This window comes from Nicotiana tabacum, chromosome 16 (genome assembly GCF_000715075.1).
Source record: "Nicotiana tabacum cultivar K326 chromosome 16, ASM71507v2, whole genome shotgun sequence".
In the NCBI taxonomy this organism is placed as follows: Eukaryota; Viridiplantae; Streptophyta; class Magnoliopsida; order Solanales; family Solanaceae; genus Nicotiana; species Nicotiana tabacum.
The window spans coordinates 96,986,897-97,001,967 of NC_134095.1; the positions used below are offsets into that span (position 1 = coordinate 96,986,897).

At 40.4% G+C, this 15,071-nt stretch overlaps 1 protein-coding gene across 1 annotated transcript in view; it reads left to right on the forward strand.

Annotated features, from left to right (window-relative positions):
- Window positions 1-267: 267 nt before the first annotated feature.
- LOC107814019 (putative inactive ATP-dependent zinc metalloprotease FTSHI 5, chloroplastic) overlaps window positions 268-15,071 on the forward strand; it is a 70,235-nt gene continuing 55,431 nt past the window's right edge. Inside the window, exons 1-5 of the mRNA XM_075233093.1 lie at window positions 268-1,441; window positions 1,999-2,470; window positions 8,080-8,280; window positions 8,363-8,656; window positions 8,756-9,025. Coding sequence (XP_075089194.1) covers window positions 495-1,441; window positions 1,999-2,470; window positions 8,080-8,280; window positions 8,363-8,656; window positions 8,756-9,025 — 2,184 coding nt within the window. The 5' untranslated portion in view covers window positions 268-494. The remainder of the gene's footprint in view (window positions 1,442-1,998; window positions 2,471-8,079; window positions 8,281-8,362; window positions 8,657-8,755; window positions 9,026-15,071) is intronic.

Below are 15,071 nucleotides of genomic sequence, written 5' to 3' on the forward strand. Positions count from 1 at the left end.
CGGGTAAAAAAATGGGTCGTTTTAATCTGGTGTTGCCACGTGACACTCCATCCAAAACAGGGGTATTTTTGTTTCAAAGTATGACAATAGGGGTATTTTTGTTCCAAAGTATGACGGTAGAGGTATGGATAACCCAATAGTATAACGAAGGGTACAAGTAAATAATATTTGAAAGTAGAGTGGGTATATTTAGCCCTTTTCCGTTTTTTTAATAATTGTATACTCATTAAAGTAAATAGAAAAAGTTCAAAAAGGGAAAGAAAAAGAGGAAAAAAAGAAGGATAATTTGCAAAAAAGAGGAGAAGAATGGAGGGGGAAGAAAAAATATGAGCACCCTTTTGCTGTAATCCCCAATTAACTTTGCTCGCCGGCTCTTTCTCTGGTTAAAACCCCAGCGGTCTTATCCTTCTTCTTCAACTTTCTCAGAAATGGTACTACTCTCCCAATTTCATGCGCTATAACACCAACGTCTTAGCCTTCATCACCGCCCTATTATGTATACTACTGCTACTACTACTCCATTCTTCACTTCCCCTACTCCTCAAAATCCATTCTTCTATCGCCCTAATAACCGAATCCGCTTGAAAAAATTTCCTATTAAATCTTCCTGTGAAGGAGATAAACCCAAAAATTCTCTTCCACTTCCTATAACTTCAGCTCCAGCTAGACTTCTTCTAGAGTGTTCTATCACCAAAAAAGACACAATTATACCAGATAGGTATAATGATGACCAAAATCCTCTGAAACCCATTGTAAAGCCTTTAGTCTACACATTATTCTCTATTGCTTTTGCATTCTGCCCCATTCTAGGATTTCAATTGCCTCCTGCTATCGCTGCTCCGCCCGCCGCAGCTGAGCTGATTAACAAAACAAAAAAGAAAGGTAGTAGTAAAGGGGAAGAGAAGGATGGCACTAGACATGTATATTCACATTGTACTAAGAGATTGTTAGAGACGGTCTCGGGTTTGCTTAAAGTGATAGAGAAGGTGAAGTCCGGTAAAGAGGATGTAAAATGTGTGGAGGGAAAGCTAAAAGATGTGAAGATGAAGAGGAAGGAGTTGCAAGAGGAGATCATGAACGGTCTCTATGTGGAACTGAGATTATTAAATGGAGAAAAAGGCGTGTTGGTCAAGCGTTCAGAGGAGATTATTGATGTAGTGCTGAAGATTAAGAGGGAGGAGGAAAGTTTATTGAAGAAGGCTAAGGGCAATGAAGATGCAGTAGTAAAGGGAAAAGCTGCGATATTGGATGAGGACGTGAGACAGAGTGAGGAGGAATATAATGGATTGTGGGAAAGGATTGCTGAGATAGATGATGAGATTATGAGGAGAGAAACACTTGCATTGAGCATTGCTGCGAGGGAGCTTGCATCTATTGAGAGGGAGTGTGAAATCTTGGTCAAGGAGTTTCTAAGGAAAATGAGGCTGGAAAGTATCACGAGGTAAGACAATATTGAAATTTTAGGTCTTTGCTACAAGTAATGATAGCAAAGCAGCTGTGCTTCTTTTAATCTAACACCTGATATTGGCATGAATTTGGCATGGAGCTCTTTTGTTTTATCTGTGCACTCAGGTTCAGGGAAAATCTGGGATGCAACTGCCCCTGTGCACGTACTAATTTAGTTGGCACCTAAAACATATAGCTCTGTTGTGAACTGATTGTTTTTTCTTTCTTTTGAGGATTTAACCTTGTAAATTGTTCTGGTGTTTTCCTGGAATACCTCATCTAGACATTTTATTGCTTAGTTTGCTATTATATTAGCTAGAATTTAAGTCCATCTCCAATTTTACTTGTTCCCTGGTCAGCTATTCTACTTTATGCTGGTGACTAAATAGTTGACATTTAGCACGTTATTCTTGTAGGCTGTAGATATCCTTTTGTTCTTTAGAAGAGGTTAGTTTTGTCTAATACTATTTGTAACAAAACTTGCTATCTGATATTGTTTGTGAACTATATTGTTCCAATCATTTAATATACTTGTGTTCTATGTGTTTGCAGTGTGCCTAAAAACTCTCTCACCAAGCTTTCTAGATCTGAGATAAAAGAAGAGCTGCAAACTGCCCAAAGACAATTATTAGAGCAGATAACTCTACCCAGTGTTTTGGAAAATGAAGAGAATGTACTCCTTTTTGATCAAGACTCTATGGTATTTGCTCAGCGAATAGAACAAACACTTAAGAACTCCAGAGAGATGCAACAGAGTCTCGACAGTCGTATTAAGAAAAAATTGAACAGATATGGTGATGAAAAACGTTTTGTTGTAAACACGCCAGTGGATGAAGTTGTTAAGGGTTTCCCTGAGATTGAATTAAAGTGGATGTTTGGAAACAGGGAGGTCGTAGTTCCAAAGGCCGTTAGCCTCCATTTGCATCATGGTTGGAAGAAATGGCGTGAGGATGTTAAAGTAGAGCTCAAGAGGGATTTGCTGGAGAATGTTGAGCATGGTAAAAAGTACATGGCTGAAAAACAGGTAAGTTTTGCTGAAATGCTTAGATATGCCTGCTTATGTTAGGTAGTGCAATCATCCGCTTCTACTTTTGCCTTTCTATTACTATCAGTTTGATAATTTATCATTAAATTGATCATCTTGGAATTCCTCTTGTGGCTCATCGCAATCCATAGCTTATCTTTTCCTCTGTAGTAAGAGTTACTTTGTATCTAATTAGCTAGTGTTTCTCAGTAACTGTTTGTCTCATATCTTGGCTTCGATTTTGTGATCTTGAAGTGTGAGACTCTACATAAGTGAGGGGTTGGTACATTATAGATTGTGGGGTTGTGGTCTCATGTCTAAATAGGTGCCTGTTAGGTTGGATGATTTTCCCTAATAAAGTTCACTTCTACTCTAGGGATAGCTGTTTTTCCTGCCAAAACTGCTGTATTGGGTATCAGCAATCAGGAGAGAACATGAAATACTGCACCTTTAGAACTTGTATTAACCGATTTCATGGTCTAATCTTGAATGCTCCATTATGTGCCCCAATGAGGATAGACAGAAGAGCAGTCTAAAAAAAATAAGGATAGGCAGAAGAGAATCACATCACCAGTTATTTTTATGCTCTGGAGCAACTTATAATCAGGTTTCAGTGGTAGAATTAGCTGAATTTATGGATACTAACCTATGCCTATGCCATCCGGCCCTCTCCCCAGAGGAGAAATAAAACCTAGCTCATTAGGAATGCTTACAGGTTACAGTTGTCTTAGCATGAGATCCTTCTGTTTTTAATTTTCCTGTTTGTTGGGCTGAGGGTGGGGATTACCTTCTGTGAGATCATATAAATGTGCTCAGATTGTGACTGGTACATGCTGAGGATCAATCTATAGAATTTTCTAGTCCTTTTTAAAGATAAATGATGCTCCTGCAAAACACCAATTGACAGAACTAGAATTGCCGACGACAATAGTTCATTTTTTTTTTCATTTTGTTACAGGATTTTTGGGGCTTTTGTTCCTTTGATATTTCACTTAGATAACTCTACAAACCAGGTTTCTTCATTTTGACTAAGTTCACCCTCTAAACCATTGAAGAATCCGTTGTTGTGCGCTAAAAGGTACTTACAAATTTTTGCATCAAGAACCCTCTTTGTAGAGAACCATATTATTTTGTGGATTCGCTGCAATTCGGTGTACAGCTTGCCTATAGGGTTTCCCTAGTTATTTTATTTGCCTTATATGGAAAAAATGAACGTAGCTCAAGAAGGGGAAAAGAAACTTTGCTCTTTTGTTATGACGACTATTAAGTGTTTATGATTACTATTTAACTTGCAATAGACTTTGAACTGTTTATTTTTTAGTTTTTAAATCGGTAAAGATAACTTCTATTTTCTCTGTCCCAATTTATGTGTCATACTTTCTGTTTTAGTCTGTGCCGAAAAGAATGTCATACTTCCTTATTTAGAAATAATTTGACTTTAAAGTTTTTATTTACCCTTAATGAGATGATTTATAGCTGTACATATATCTATGGTTTTTTGATAAGGTAAATTGTATTAATCAAAAGGGAGAGAACTCCCGTATACAAGAAGTATACCAAAAAGTAGAGAATTTACATTAGATCATGATTCTCTACAAAAGACGCCCAATCTTCTATACAAATAGGGGCTATAAGAGTGCCTATGGCTTATTTTAAACCACAAGTTTAAAAAATTTTCACTTCTTTCTTAAACTTCGTGTCCAATCAAACACCACCACATAAATTGGGACAAATGGAGTATATTAAGAACCAACATTGTCATACGGGTACTACTAGGAAACATAAAAACAAGGCAAAATGAGCTCTTTACAAATTATGCAACGAGCAAATGAAGTTAAACATGGTGGTAGGGTCAGAGACATTTATATCAGCCATGTTACACCAAAAATTAAGCCCCCAAAAAATGTGTTTGACATGTATAATAGTTTTCTTTTTGTCGTCAAACAACCTTCTATTTCTTGCTTTCTAGATGCACCATAGCTGGAATAGTCTTCCATTTGTTGTTCGAAGAGCATTGTGTACCTTTCCCGTGCCATCACGGCAAAAATGATACGACTTTTTTGGGCATACACCAATCAATTCCCAAGATGTTAAGAATAAAATCCCAATTTTTTTTGGTAATTTGTAATGGAGGAAGAGATGGGTGTTCAATATGCTCTTCACATAAGAGACATCTGGTACAAAGCTGCAGCCCTTTTCTGCTGGTTGCTTTGCATGAGACAAGCCTCTTTGGCCACCAACCAAGAGAGGCACTTCACCTTGAAAGGCTAAACCTTTCCAAATGATCTTCTAAGGCCATATGACATTCTGAGGGGATGTATGAGTAGATATAGAGTACAAGAACTAATAGAGAAGTTGCTTTTTGGATGCCCATTAAAGATAATCAGAGTTGAAAGAAACCAGAGGATATATGCTTAAACTTAGAATGTCTAATAAGGATAGGTACCTGTATAATTCCCAATTATTTAGATTCCTTTCGACAAACCAGCCATTGCCAAATATCATGCCAAAATCTTGTGCTCCTACCATCGCTTACATTTAGAATAAAGTTCACAAAGGAAAATTCCCATTTGGCTCTAATTTTTGTTTCCCCATACCAAGTGGGGGAGGGGGAGGAACATATTTGGATATTCAGGGATTGAGAAGTCCATAATTAGTGCATATTACGACTCTCTAAAGAGCATTTTCTTCTTGATTGTACCTCTAAATCCACTTGCAGATCAAACTGTTGCGTTGTTAAGTGCCTTCAATTCTCTAACCCCCAACCTTCCTAGTTTCTTGCTTTTTGTGACGGTCTTCCACTCAGCCAAATTGTAAGCCTTCTTTTCTCGATAATCTGGCCATAGGAAATTTCTCTGTATTATATCTAACTCCCTAGAGGCCTTTTGAGGCATAAGAAATAAATCCGTGATACTACCATAATATATATGGGTATAGTATCTGACACACGGTAAATGAGAACTAAGTTACCTCCCAATGAAAGATATTAATGTTCCAGTTTGGCAATTTCTTATTCGAATGAATAGTTGGTAAGATTTAACAAACTACTTGCCATTACATTTCAAGCATTTTGAATGACCTGCTTGTGATATTCTTAGTGCTGGTGGGTATAGAAAGAGGTAGTAGTTAATTAATAGATATGTTGAGCTAGAAGGTTGTCTAGGTCCCATACAGGCTATTACAAGTTGTTGGCTCCTATCATCTTTGTCCCAATAAATACCATTGCCAGATTAGCCATGCAACTTCATCCTATTAATTGAAGATGCTCCATTTTAAAATTTCTCCGAGAAGGGATGGGGGAGCTATTTTAAAGAGGTCAGGAAAAGCCATGTTCTATTTACTTAATGGAGAAAGAAAATTGAATTTCAGGATATTTGGGGAGCTTTTGAGCCTCGAGATCCTTATTGGGTTTTTGCATCTAGTAATTGGTGTCATCAATTATTTCATGACTTATATAATGGAAGTTTGTTGCCGTAATCTTTTGGTTCTATTTGATACTTTTAAAACTTTGTATGAAGAACTGGAGGCCAAAGGTGGGGATAGGAAGTTGTACAGGTTGCTAAGGTGAGAGAAAGCAAATTCCGCGACCTGGACCAAGTGAAGTGCATCAAAGATGAGGACGGCAAAGTATTGGTGGAAGAGACACTTATAAGACGAAGATAGCAGGCATACTTCCATAAGCTCTTGTAGGAACATTGTGTTAGGTGATTTGGAGCACTTTGAGAGTCATCGAGATTTTGGATATTGTAGGCGTATTAAAGTTGAGGAGGTTGTGGGGGCTATACGCAAGATGAGCAGGGGTAGAGCAGACGAATTTCAGTGGAGTTTTGGAAGTACGCGGGCAAGGAAGGTGTGGAGTGACTTACTAGGTTGTTTAATGTCATTTTTAGGACGAAGAAGATGTCTGAAGAATAGAGGTGGAGTATGATATTTCCCTTCTACAGAACAAGGGCGATATCCAAAATTGCAATAACTATAGGGATAACAAGCTGCTAAACCATACTATGAAAGTTTGGGAGAGGATGGTGGAAGCGAGGGTGAGGATGAATGTGTCTATTTTCGAGAACCAGTTTAGATTTATGACTGGGAGTTCGACTATGGAAGCAATTCACCTCGTTAGGAGATTGGTGGAGCAGTATAGAGAGAGGAAGAGGGACCTTCATATGATGTTCATCGACCTAGAAAAAACATATGACAAAGTCCCGGGGAGGTCTTATAGAGATGTCTGGCCTCCAGACGTGTTCCTGTTACTTACATTAGGGTGATTAAGGACATGTATGATGAAGCCAAGACTCAGGTAAGAACGGTGGGTGGGGACTGAGAACACTTCCAAGTTGAGATGGGGTTACATCATGAATCAACTCTTAGTCCTTTTTATTTGCTTTGGCGATGGACGTTTTGACACATCACATTCAAGGGGAGGTGCTATGGTGGATGTTGTTTGCTGATGATATATTACTGATTGACGAGACGCGAGGTGGGGTTAACGCAAGGTTGGAGGTTTAGAGACAAACCCTAGAGTCAAAAGGATTCAAGTTGAGCAGGATCAAGATGGAATACTTGGAGTGCAAGTTCAACGACGTGACTCATGAGGCGAATGTGGACGTGAAGCTTGACTCACACGTCATCCCCATGAAAGCTAGTTTTATGTACCTTCAGTAATCTAAGATAATGAGGAGACTGATGATGACGTCACATATCATATTGGAGCGAGGTGGATGGAATGGAGGCTCGCATTCGGTGTTTTGTGTGACAAGAATTTACCTCTGAGACAAATGTAAGTTCTGCAGTACAATGATTAGATCGACTATGTTGTATGGGGTAGAGTGTTGGCGTGTAAAGAAATTCCACTTCTAGAAGATGAAAGTGGTAGAAATGAGAATGGTGAGATGGATGTGTGGGCATACTAGGAGAGATAAAATTAGGAAAGAAGATATTGAGGACAAGATGTGAGTGGTCTCCATGGAGGACAAGATGCGGGAAGTGAGGTTGAGATAGTTCAGGCATGTGAACAGAGGGGACACAACTGCCCTAGTTAGTAGATGCGAGAAGTTGGTCGTGGTGGGTATAAGCAGAGGTAGAGGTAGGCCAAATAAGTTGTGGGAGGAGGTGATTAGGTAGGACTTGGCGCAACTTCAGTTAACCGAGGACATGACCCTTGGTAGGAGGGTGTAAAGGTCGAGGATTAGGGCAGAAGGTTAGTAGATAGTTGAGCGTTTTTCTTTGCCATACCATTAGCATTATTGATCTTGTATTCCCTTATGCTTAGTTTTCTATTACCACATGTTCTGGTTTTTTAATACTATCCCTAGTCTTGCCTCTTTCGCTTCGATTTATCTATTATCATGTTGTTGGTATTGCTTGCTGATATTGCTTTTTTCTCATATTTTCTCGTGCGGAGGATCTATCGGAAACAACCTCTTTACCCTCACAAAGGTAGATGTAAGGTCTGCATGCACTCTACCCTTCCCAGATCCCACTTGTGGGATTTCACTGGGTTTGTTTGTTTTTTGTTGTTGTTGTTGCTCATTGCTTGTCTTAGTGCAAGATACCATGCCCTCTCGTAAGGTGGAATTTTTTTAATAATTATTTTCAAATGCTTATTATAGGAAAGGATCCTCCTGGATCGGGATAGAGTGGTGGCAAAATCATGGTACAATGAAGAAAGAAATAGGTGGGAGATGGATCCTGTGGCTGTTCCCTATGCTGTGTCCAAGAAGCTTCTTGAGAGTGCTAGAATCAGACATGACTGGGCTGCCATGTATGTTATGTTGAAGGGAGATGACAAAGAGTATTATGTTGATATCAAGGTATGATGCTCTATCTGCAGTGATTTCTCTTTCTGATGTAAATATCTGTCATTGGTTTTTAACCTCATCATTTTTATTCCAGGAATATGATATGATTTATGAAGATTTTGGAGGTTTTGATGCCTTGTACCTGAGAATGCTTGCTTCAGGTATCCCAACTGTGGTTCAGCTGATGTGGATTCCTTTCTCAGAACTGGACTTCCGCCAACAATTTCTCTTGGTCACAAGACTCTGTCTTCAATGTCTAAATGGATTGTGGACTCTGAGAATTGTTTCTCGCGGAAGAGACTGGATTGTGGAGAAAGTTAGAAACATAAATGATGACATCATGATGATGATTGTTTTCCCTACTGTGGAATTTGTCATCCCTTATCGGGTATTTATATAGCTTTCAACTTGACCCTGTTGATTGTTTAATCTTCCTTCTTGTTTATTAACCGTGTTTTCAAAGCAGTCTCTTGCTGTTGTGGTGTAGGTGAGGATGCGGCTGGGTATGGCTTGGCCAGAGTATGTCGATCAATCTGTTGCCTCAACTTGGTACTTGAAATGGCAATCTGAGGCTGAAATGAGTTTCAGATCAAGAAAAACAGATGAATTGCAGTGGTATCTCTGGTTCTTGATTAGAACTGCAATATATGGCTATGTATTGTATTATGTGATACGCTTTATGAAGAGGAAAATTCCGCAGCTTCTTGGTTATGGACCTTTAAGGAGAAACCCCAACTTACGGAAGCTGCAGAGAGTGGTATAATTACCTCCTCTACTCATTTATATATCTAGTGTCTAGACAAATGTATGTTTCTGTTTATGCATAGTACAACTTCTTTGCTATGTTTATCTTAGTTATTACTCCCCCATTGATCTCTCCAGTTTATGTGACCCTATTTCTCTTTAGTCTGTTTAAAGAACATGTCCACTTTTAATTTTCTCATTTTACCCGTAACGAGAATCTTTTATAGCCACACAAATGTTATGGCATGTTTAAAACCACAAGTTTCAAAAGCCTTATAGCCGCACAAATGTTTTGGCATGTTTAATACAACAAGTTTTAAAAGTCTTCATTTCTTTCTTAAACCCCGTGCCCAATCAATTAGGGTCATAAAATGAAACAGAAGGAGTAGTATCTTTACTGCAAAAACTGTCATTTCTGTGCTGCTTAGTACCCTCTCCAAACATCATGCTGTCAATGCCTTTCTGTTCTATTTTAGTGGTGCTTTGCAAAAACTTATAGGCAATGAACTTTACTTTATTATTTTATATATATGTATATGTATATGTATATGTGTATATATGTTGGTGGAAGAGGCATGTATTAGGCGCAGGTGACGGACATACTTCCATAGACTCCTGAACGAGGATGGGGACAAGAGCATTGTGCTCGGGGAGTTGGAGAACTCAGAAAGCCAGCGAGATTTAAGGTTTTGTAGGCGTATTAAGATTGGAGAAGTTGAGGAGGCCATGCGGAAGATGAGTAGGGGTTGGACGACCGGACCAGACGGGATTTTGGTGGAATTTTGGAAGGACGTAGGCCGGGCAGGCTTGGAGTGGCTTAGTGGCTTACTGGATTGTTTAATGTCATTTTTAGGACAAAGCGAATGCCTGAAGAATGGAGGTGGAGTGTGATGGTCCCACTGTACAAGAACAAGGGTGTTGTCCAGAATTGCACCAACTATAGGGGTATCAAGCTGCTGAGTCACACCATGACAATTTGGGAGAGGGTAGTGGAGAGGAGGGTGAGAAGGAGTGTGTCTATTTCGGAGAATCAGTTCGGATTCATGCTGGGGCGGTCGACTACAGAAGCCATCCATCTTGTGAGGAGGTTGGTGGAACAATATAGGGAGAGGAAGAAGGACTTGCATATGGTGTTCATTGAGTTAGAAAAAGCATGCGACAAAGTCCCTAAGGAGGTTCTATGGAGATGTTTGGAGGTTAGCGACGTTCCAATAATGTTCATTAGGGTGATTGAGGACATGTACGATAGAGCTAAGACTCGGGTGAGGACCGTGGGTGGTGATTCAGATTATTTTCAAGTGGAGGGATTGCATCTTGATCAAAGTAGCCCAATTTTATTTGCCCTAGCGATGGATGTGCTGACGTGTAACATCCGGGGGGGAATGCCATGTGTATGTTATTTGCATATGATATAGTGCTTATTGACGAGACGCGCGACGGGGTTAATGCTAAGCTGGTGTTGTGGCGACAGACCCTGGAGTCTAAATGTTTCAAGTTGAGCAGGACAAAAACAGAATACTTGGAGTGTAAGTTCCGTGTCAGGACGTGTTAGAGATAGCTATGTAATTGTCCCACATTGGAATATGAGTAGTATCCTCTTTGTATAGAGTAGCTATAAATAGCACCTCTTGTATTGCATCACATACAATATATCAACATATATCATATTTTCTCCCGTGCCTTCTCATACGGTATCAGAGCTATCGTGAGAGATTTATCGCTGTGCATAAATTCCAGCGATTCCGGGAAGTAAAATCAGTCACCAGAACCCTTTTTTCCGGCGACTTTCAAAGTTGTTTTGCGTCTGCTTTGTCTCGGTCAGTGTTGTGCACAAAATCCAACACTACCACAAGAGTAGTCACTGTCCGGCGACCAAGTCCCAGTGAAAATCTCCGGCGGTACTGTAGCTGTCCAAAGAAAATTTTCCGGCGAAGTTCCAACGTTGCGTGGGCCACCTTCCGGCCATTTTTTGGCGACGACTCTTCAGGACAGATTATTTCCCTTGCAATTCCGAGCCTACCCATCCAGGTTACACCAAATTCCGACCACTTTTTTATTTTTCGGCGTGAATAGTGATTTCAAAAAAAAAAATGGACTTCCGACCATTTTTTGAAAAAGTTCCTTCAGAACAGTTGGGTCTTCTGGTAATTCCGATCCTACCCCTACTGTTTTTATTTCATTCCGACCACTTTGAATATTTTCCGGCTGCAACAATAACTTTCCAACTGCTACAGTAGTTTCCTATTCTGGTTCAGTGTTCCTTACTCTATTTTCAGTGGATTACAGTTGATTATTTCTTTTATTTGGTAATAATTTACAAGATGTCTTTGGGAATTGATGTTTTTGGGTCTAAAAGCATGAGTTCTAGAAACTCTAATGTTATGATTACCTCGGAACCTTTAATGGGAGGTTCAAACTACTTAGCTTGGGCTTCATCTGTCGAGTTGTGGTGTAAAGGTCAAGGTGTGCAAGATCATCTGATTAAACAGTCTAGCGAAGGAGATGAAAAGGCGATAGCGCTTTGGGCAAAAATTGATGCTCAATTATGTAGCATTTTGTGGCGTTCTATTGATTCTAAGTTGATGCCTTTGTTTCGGCCATTCCAGACATGTTATTTGGTTTGGGCAAAGGCTCGTACGTTATACACTAATGATATATCTCGCTTCTATGATGTGATATCACGGATGACAAACTTAAAGAAGCAAGAATTAGATATGTCTACTTACTTGGGTCAGGTACAGGCAGTCATGGAGGAATTTGAGACATTGATGCCAGTTTCTGCTAGTGTGTCAAAACAACAAGAGCAGCGACAGAAAATGTTTCTAGTTCTTACACTCGCTGGACTTCCTCATGATCTTGATTCAGTACGAGACCAGATTTTGGCGAGCCCGACTGTCCCTACAGTTGATGAATTATTCTCTCGATTACTTCGCCTTGCTGCAGCACCAAGTCACCCAGTGATTTCATCACAGATACTTGATTCCTCTGTTCTTGCATCCCAGACAGTGGATGTTCGGGCATCTCAAGCTATGGAGAATAGACGAGGAGGCGGTCGTTTTGGGAGATCTAGACCCAAGTGTTCTTATTGTCACAAACTTGGACACACTCGCGAAATGTGTTATTCCTTAAATGGCCGTCCACCCAAAAATGCCTACGTTGCTCAGAGCGAGACTATAGGTAACCAGTGCTTTTCTGTATCTAAAGAAGAATATAATGAGCTCCTTCAGTATCGAGCAAGTAAGCAAACATCTCCACAAGTAGCCTCAGTTGCCCAGACTGATACTCCTATTGCTGGTAATTCTTTTGCTTGTGTTTCCCAGTCTAGTACTCTTGGACCATGGGTCATGGACTCAGGCGCTTCTGATCATATCTCTGGTAATAAATCACTTTTGTCGAATATTGTATATTCACAGTCTCTTCCTACTGTTACTTTAGCCGATGGATGTCAAACTAAGGCACAAGGAGTTGGACAAGCCAACCCATTGTCTTCTATCACCCTAGATTCCGTTCTTTATGTTCCTGGTTGTCCTTTTAGTCTTGCATCTGTTAGTTGTTTGACTCGTGCCCTCAATTGTGGTATATATTTTATTGATGATTCTTTTATTATGCAGGACCGTAGTACGGGACGAACAATTGGTACAAGTCGTGAATCAGAAGGTCTTTACTACCTTAACTCTCTCAGTCCTTTCACAACATGTCTAGTTTCAGATCCGGAAGATCTAATCCACAGACGTTTAGGACATCCGAGTTTATCCAAACTTCAAAAGATGGTGCCTAGTTTATCCAGTTTGTCTAGATTAGATTGTGAGTCGTGTCAGCTTGGGAAACATACCCGAGCTTCCTTTACGCGTAGTGTTGAGAGTCATGCAGAGTCTGTTTTCTCCTTGGTTCATTCTGATATATGGGGTCCTAGTAGAGTCAGTTCAACCTTGGGATTTCGTTATTTTGTTAGCTTTATTGATGATTACTCAAGATGTACTTGGCTTTTCTTAATGAAAGATCGTTCTGAGTTATTCTCTATATTCCAAAGTTTTTGTGCTGAAATCAAAAACCAATTTGGTGTCTCTATCCGCATTTTTCGCAGTGATAATGCCTTAGAATATGTATCTTCTCAGTTTCAGCAGTTTATGCCTTCTCATGGAATTATTCATCAGACATCTTGTCCTTATACCCCTCAGCAAAATGGGGTTGCAGAAAGAAAGAATAGGCACCTTATTGAGACTGCTCGCACACTTCTAATTGAGTCTCGTGTTCCGCTGTGTTTTTGGGGCGATGCAGTTCTCACAGCTTGTTATTTGATTAATAGGATGCCTTCATCTCCCATCAAGGGTCAGATTCCACATTCAATATTGTTTCCCCAGTTAGCCTTATACCCTCTTCCACCTCGGGTTTTTGGGAGCACATGTTTTGTTCATAACTTAGCCCCGGGGAAAGATAAGTTAGCTCCTCGTGCTCTCAAGTGTGTCTTCCTTGGTTATTCTCGTGTTCAGAAGGGATATCGTTGTTATTCACCTGATCTTCCTAGGTACCTTATGTCAGCTGACGTCATATTTTTCGAGTCTAAACCTTTCTTCACAACTGATGTCACTTCTGCTGACCACCATGACATATCTGAGGTCTTACCTATACCGACCTTTGAGGAGTTTAGTAATCCTCCTCCACCTTCAACCACAGAGGTTTCACCCATACCAACTTTTGAGGAGTCCAGTGTTATCCCTCCTAGTTCCCCAGCCACAGGAACACCACTCTTGACTTATCATCGTCGTTTGCGCCCTACATCAGGCCCATCTGGTTCTCGTCCTGCACCTGACACGGCCACTACTGCGGATCCTGCTCCTAGTACACCGATTGCACTTCGAAAGGTATACGGACCACACTAAACCCTAATCCTCATTATGTTGGTTTGAGTTATCATCGTCTGTCATCTCCCCATTATGCTTTTATATCTTCATTGTCCTCGGTTTCCATCCCTAAGTCTACAGGGGAAGCATTGTCTCATCCAGGATGGCGACAGGCTATGAGTGACGAGATGTCTGCTTTACATACAAGTGGTACATGGGAGCTTGTTCCTCTTCCTTCAGGTAAATCTACCGTTGGTTGTCGTTGGGTTTATGCAGTCAAAGTTGGTCCCGATGGCCAGATTGATCGACTTAAGGCACGTCTTGTTGCCAAAGGATACACTCAAATATTTGGGCTAGATTACAGTGATACCTTCTCTCCAGTGGCTAAAGTGGCATCAGTTCGCCTTTTTCTATCCATGGCTGCAGTTCGTCATTGGCCCCTCTATTAGTTGGACATTAAGAATGCCTTTCTTCATGGTGATCTTGAGGATGAGGTTTATATGGAGCAACCACCTGGTTTTATTGCTTAGGGGGAGTCTCGTGGCCTTGTATGTCGCTTGCGTCGGTCACTTTATGGTCTAAAGCAGTCTCCTCGAGCCTGGTTTGGTAAGTTCAGCACGGTTATCCAGGAGTTTGGCATGACTCATAGTGAAGCTGATCACTCTGTGTTTTATTGCCACTCTGCTTCAAGTCTATGTATTTATCTGGTAGTCTATGTTGATGATATTGTTATTACGGGCAATGATCAGGATGATATTACTAATCTGAAGCAGCATCTCTTCCAGCACTTTCAAACTAAGGATCTAGGCAGATTGAAGTACTTTCTAAGTATTGAGGTTGCTCAATCTAGCTCAGGTATTGTTATTTCTCAAAGGAAATATGTGTTAGACATTCTTGAGGAAACAGGGATGACAGGTTGCAGACCTGTTGACACGCCGATGGATCCGAATTCTAAACTTCTGCCTGGACAGGGGGAGCCGCTTAGCGATCCTGCAAGCTATAGGCGGCTGGTTGGTAAATTAAATTATCTCACAGTGACTAGGCCCGACATTTCTTATCCTGTGAGTGTTGTAAGTCAGTTTATGAATTCTCCTTGTGATAGTCATTGGGATGCAGTTGTCTGCATTATCCGGTATATAAAATCGGCTCCAGGTAAAGGATTACTGTTTGAGGATCGAGGTCATGAGCAGATCGTTGGGTACTCGGATGCTGATTGGG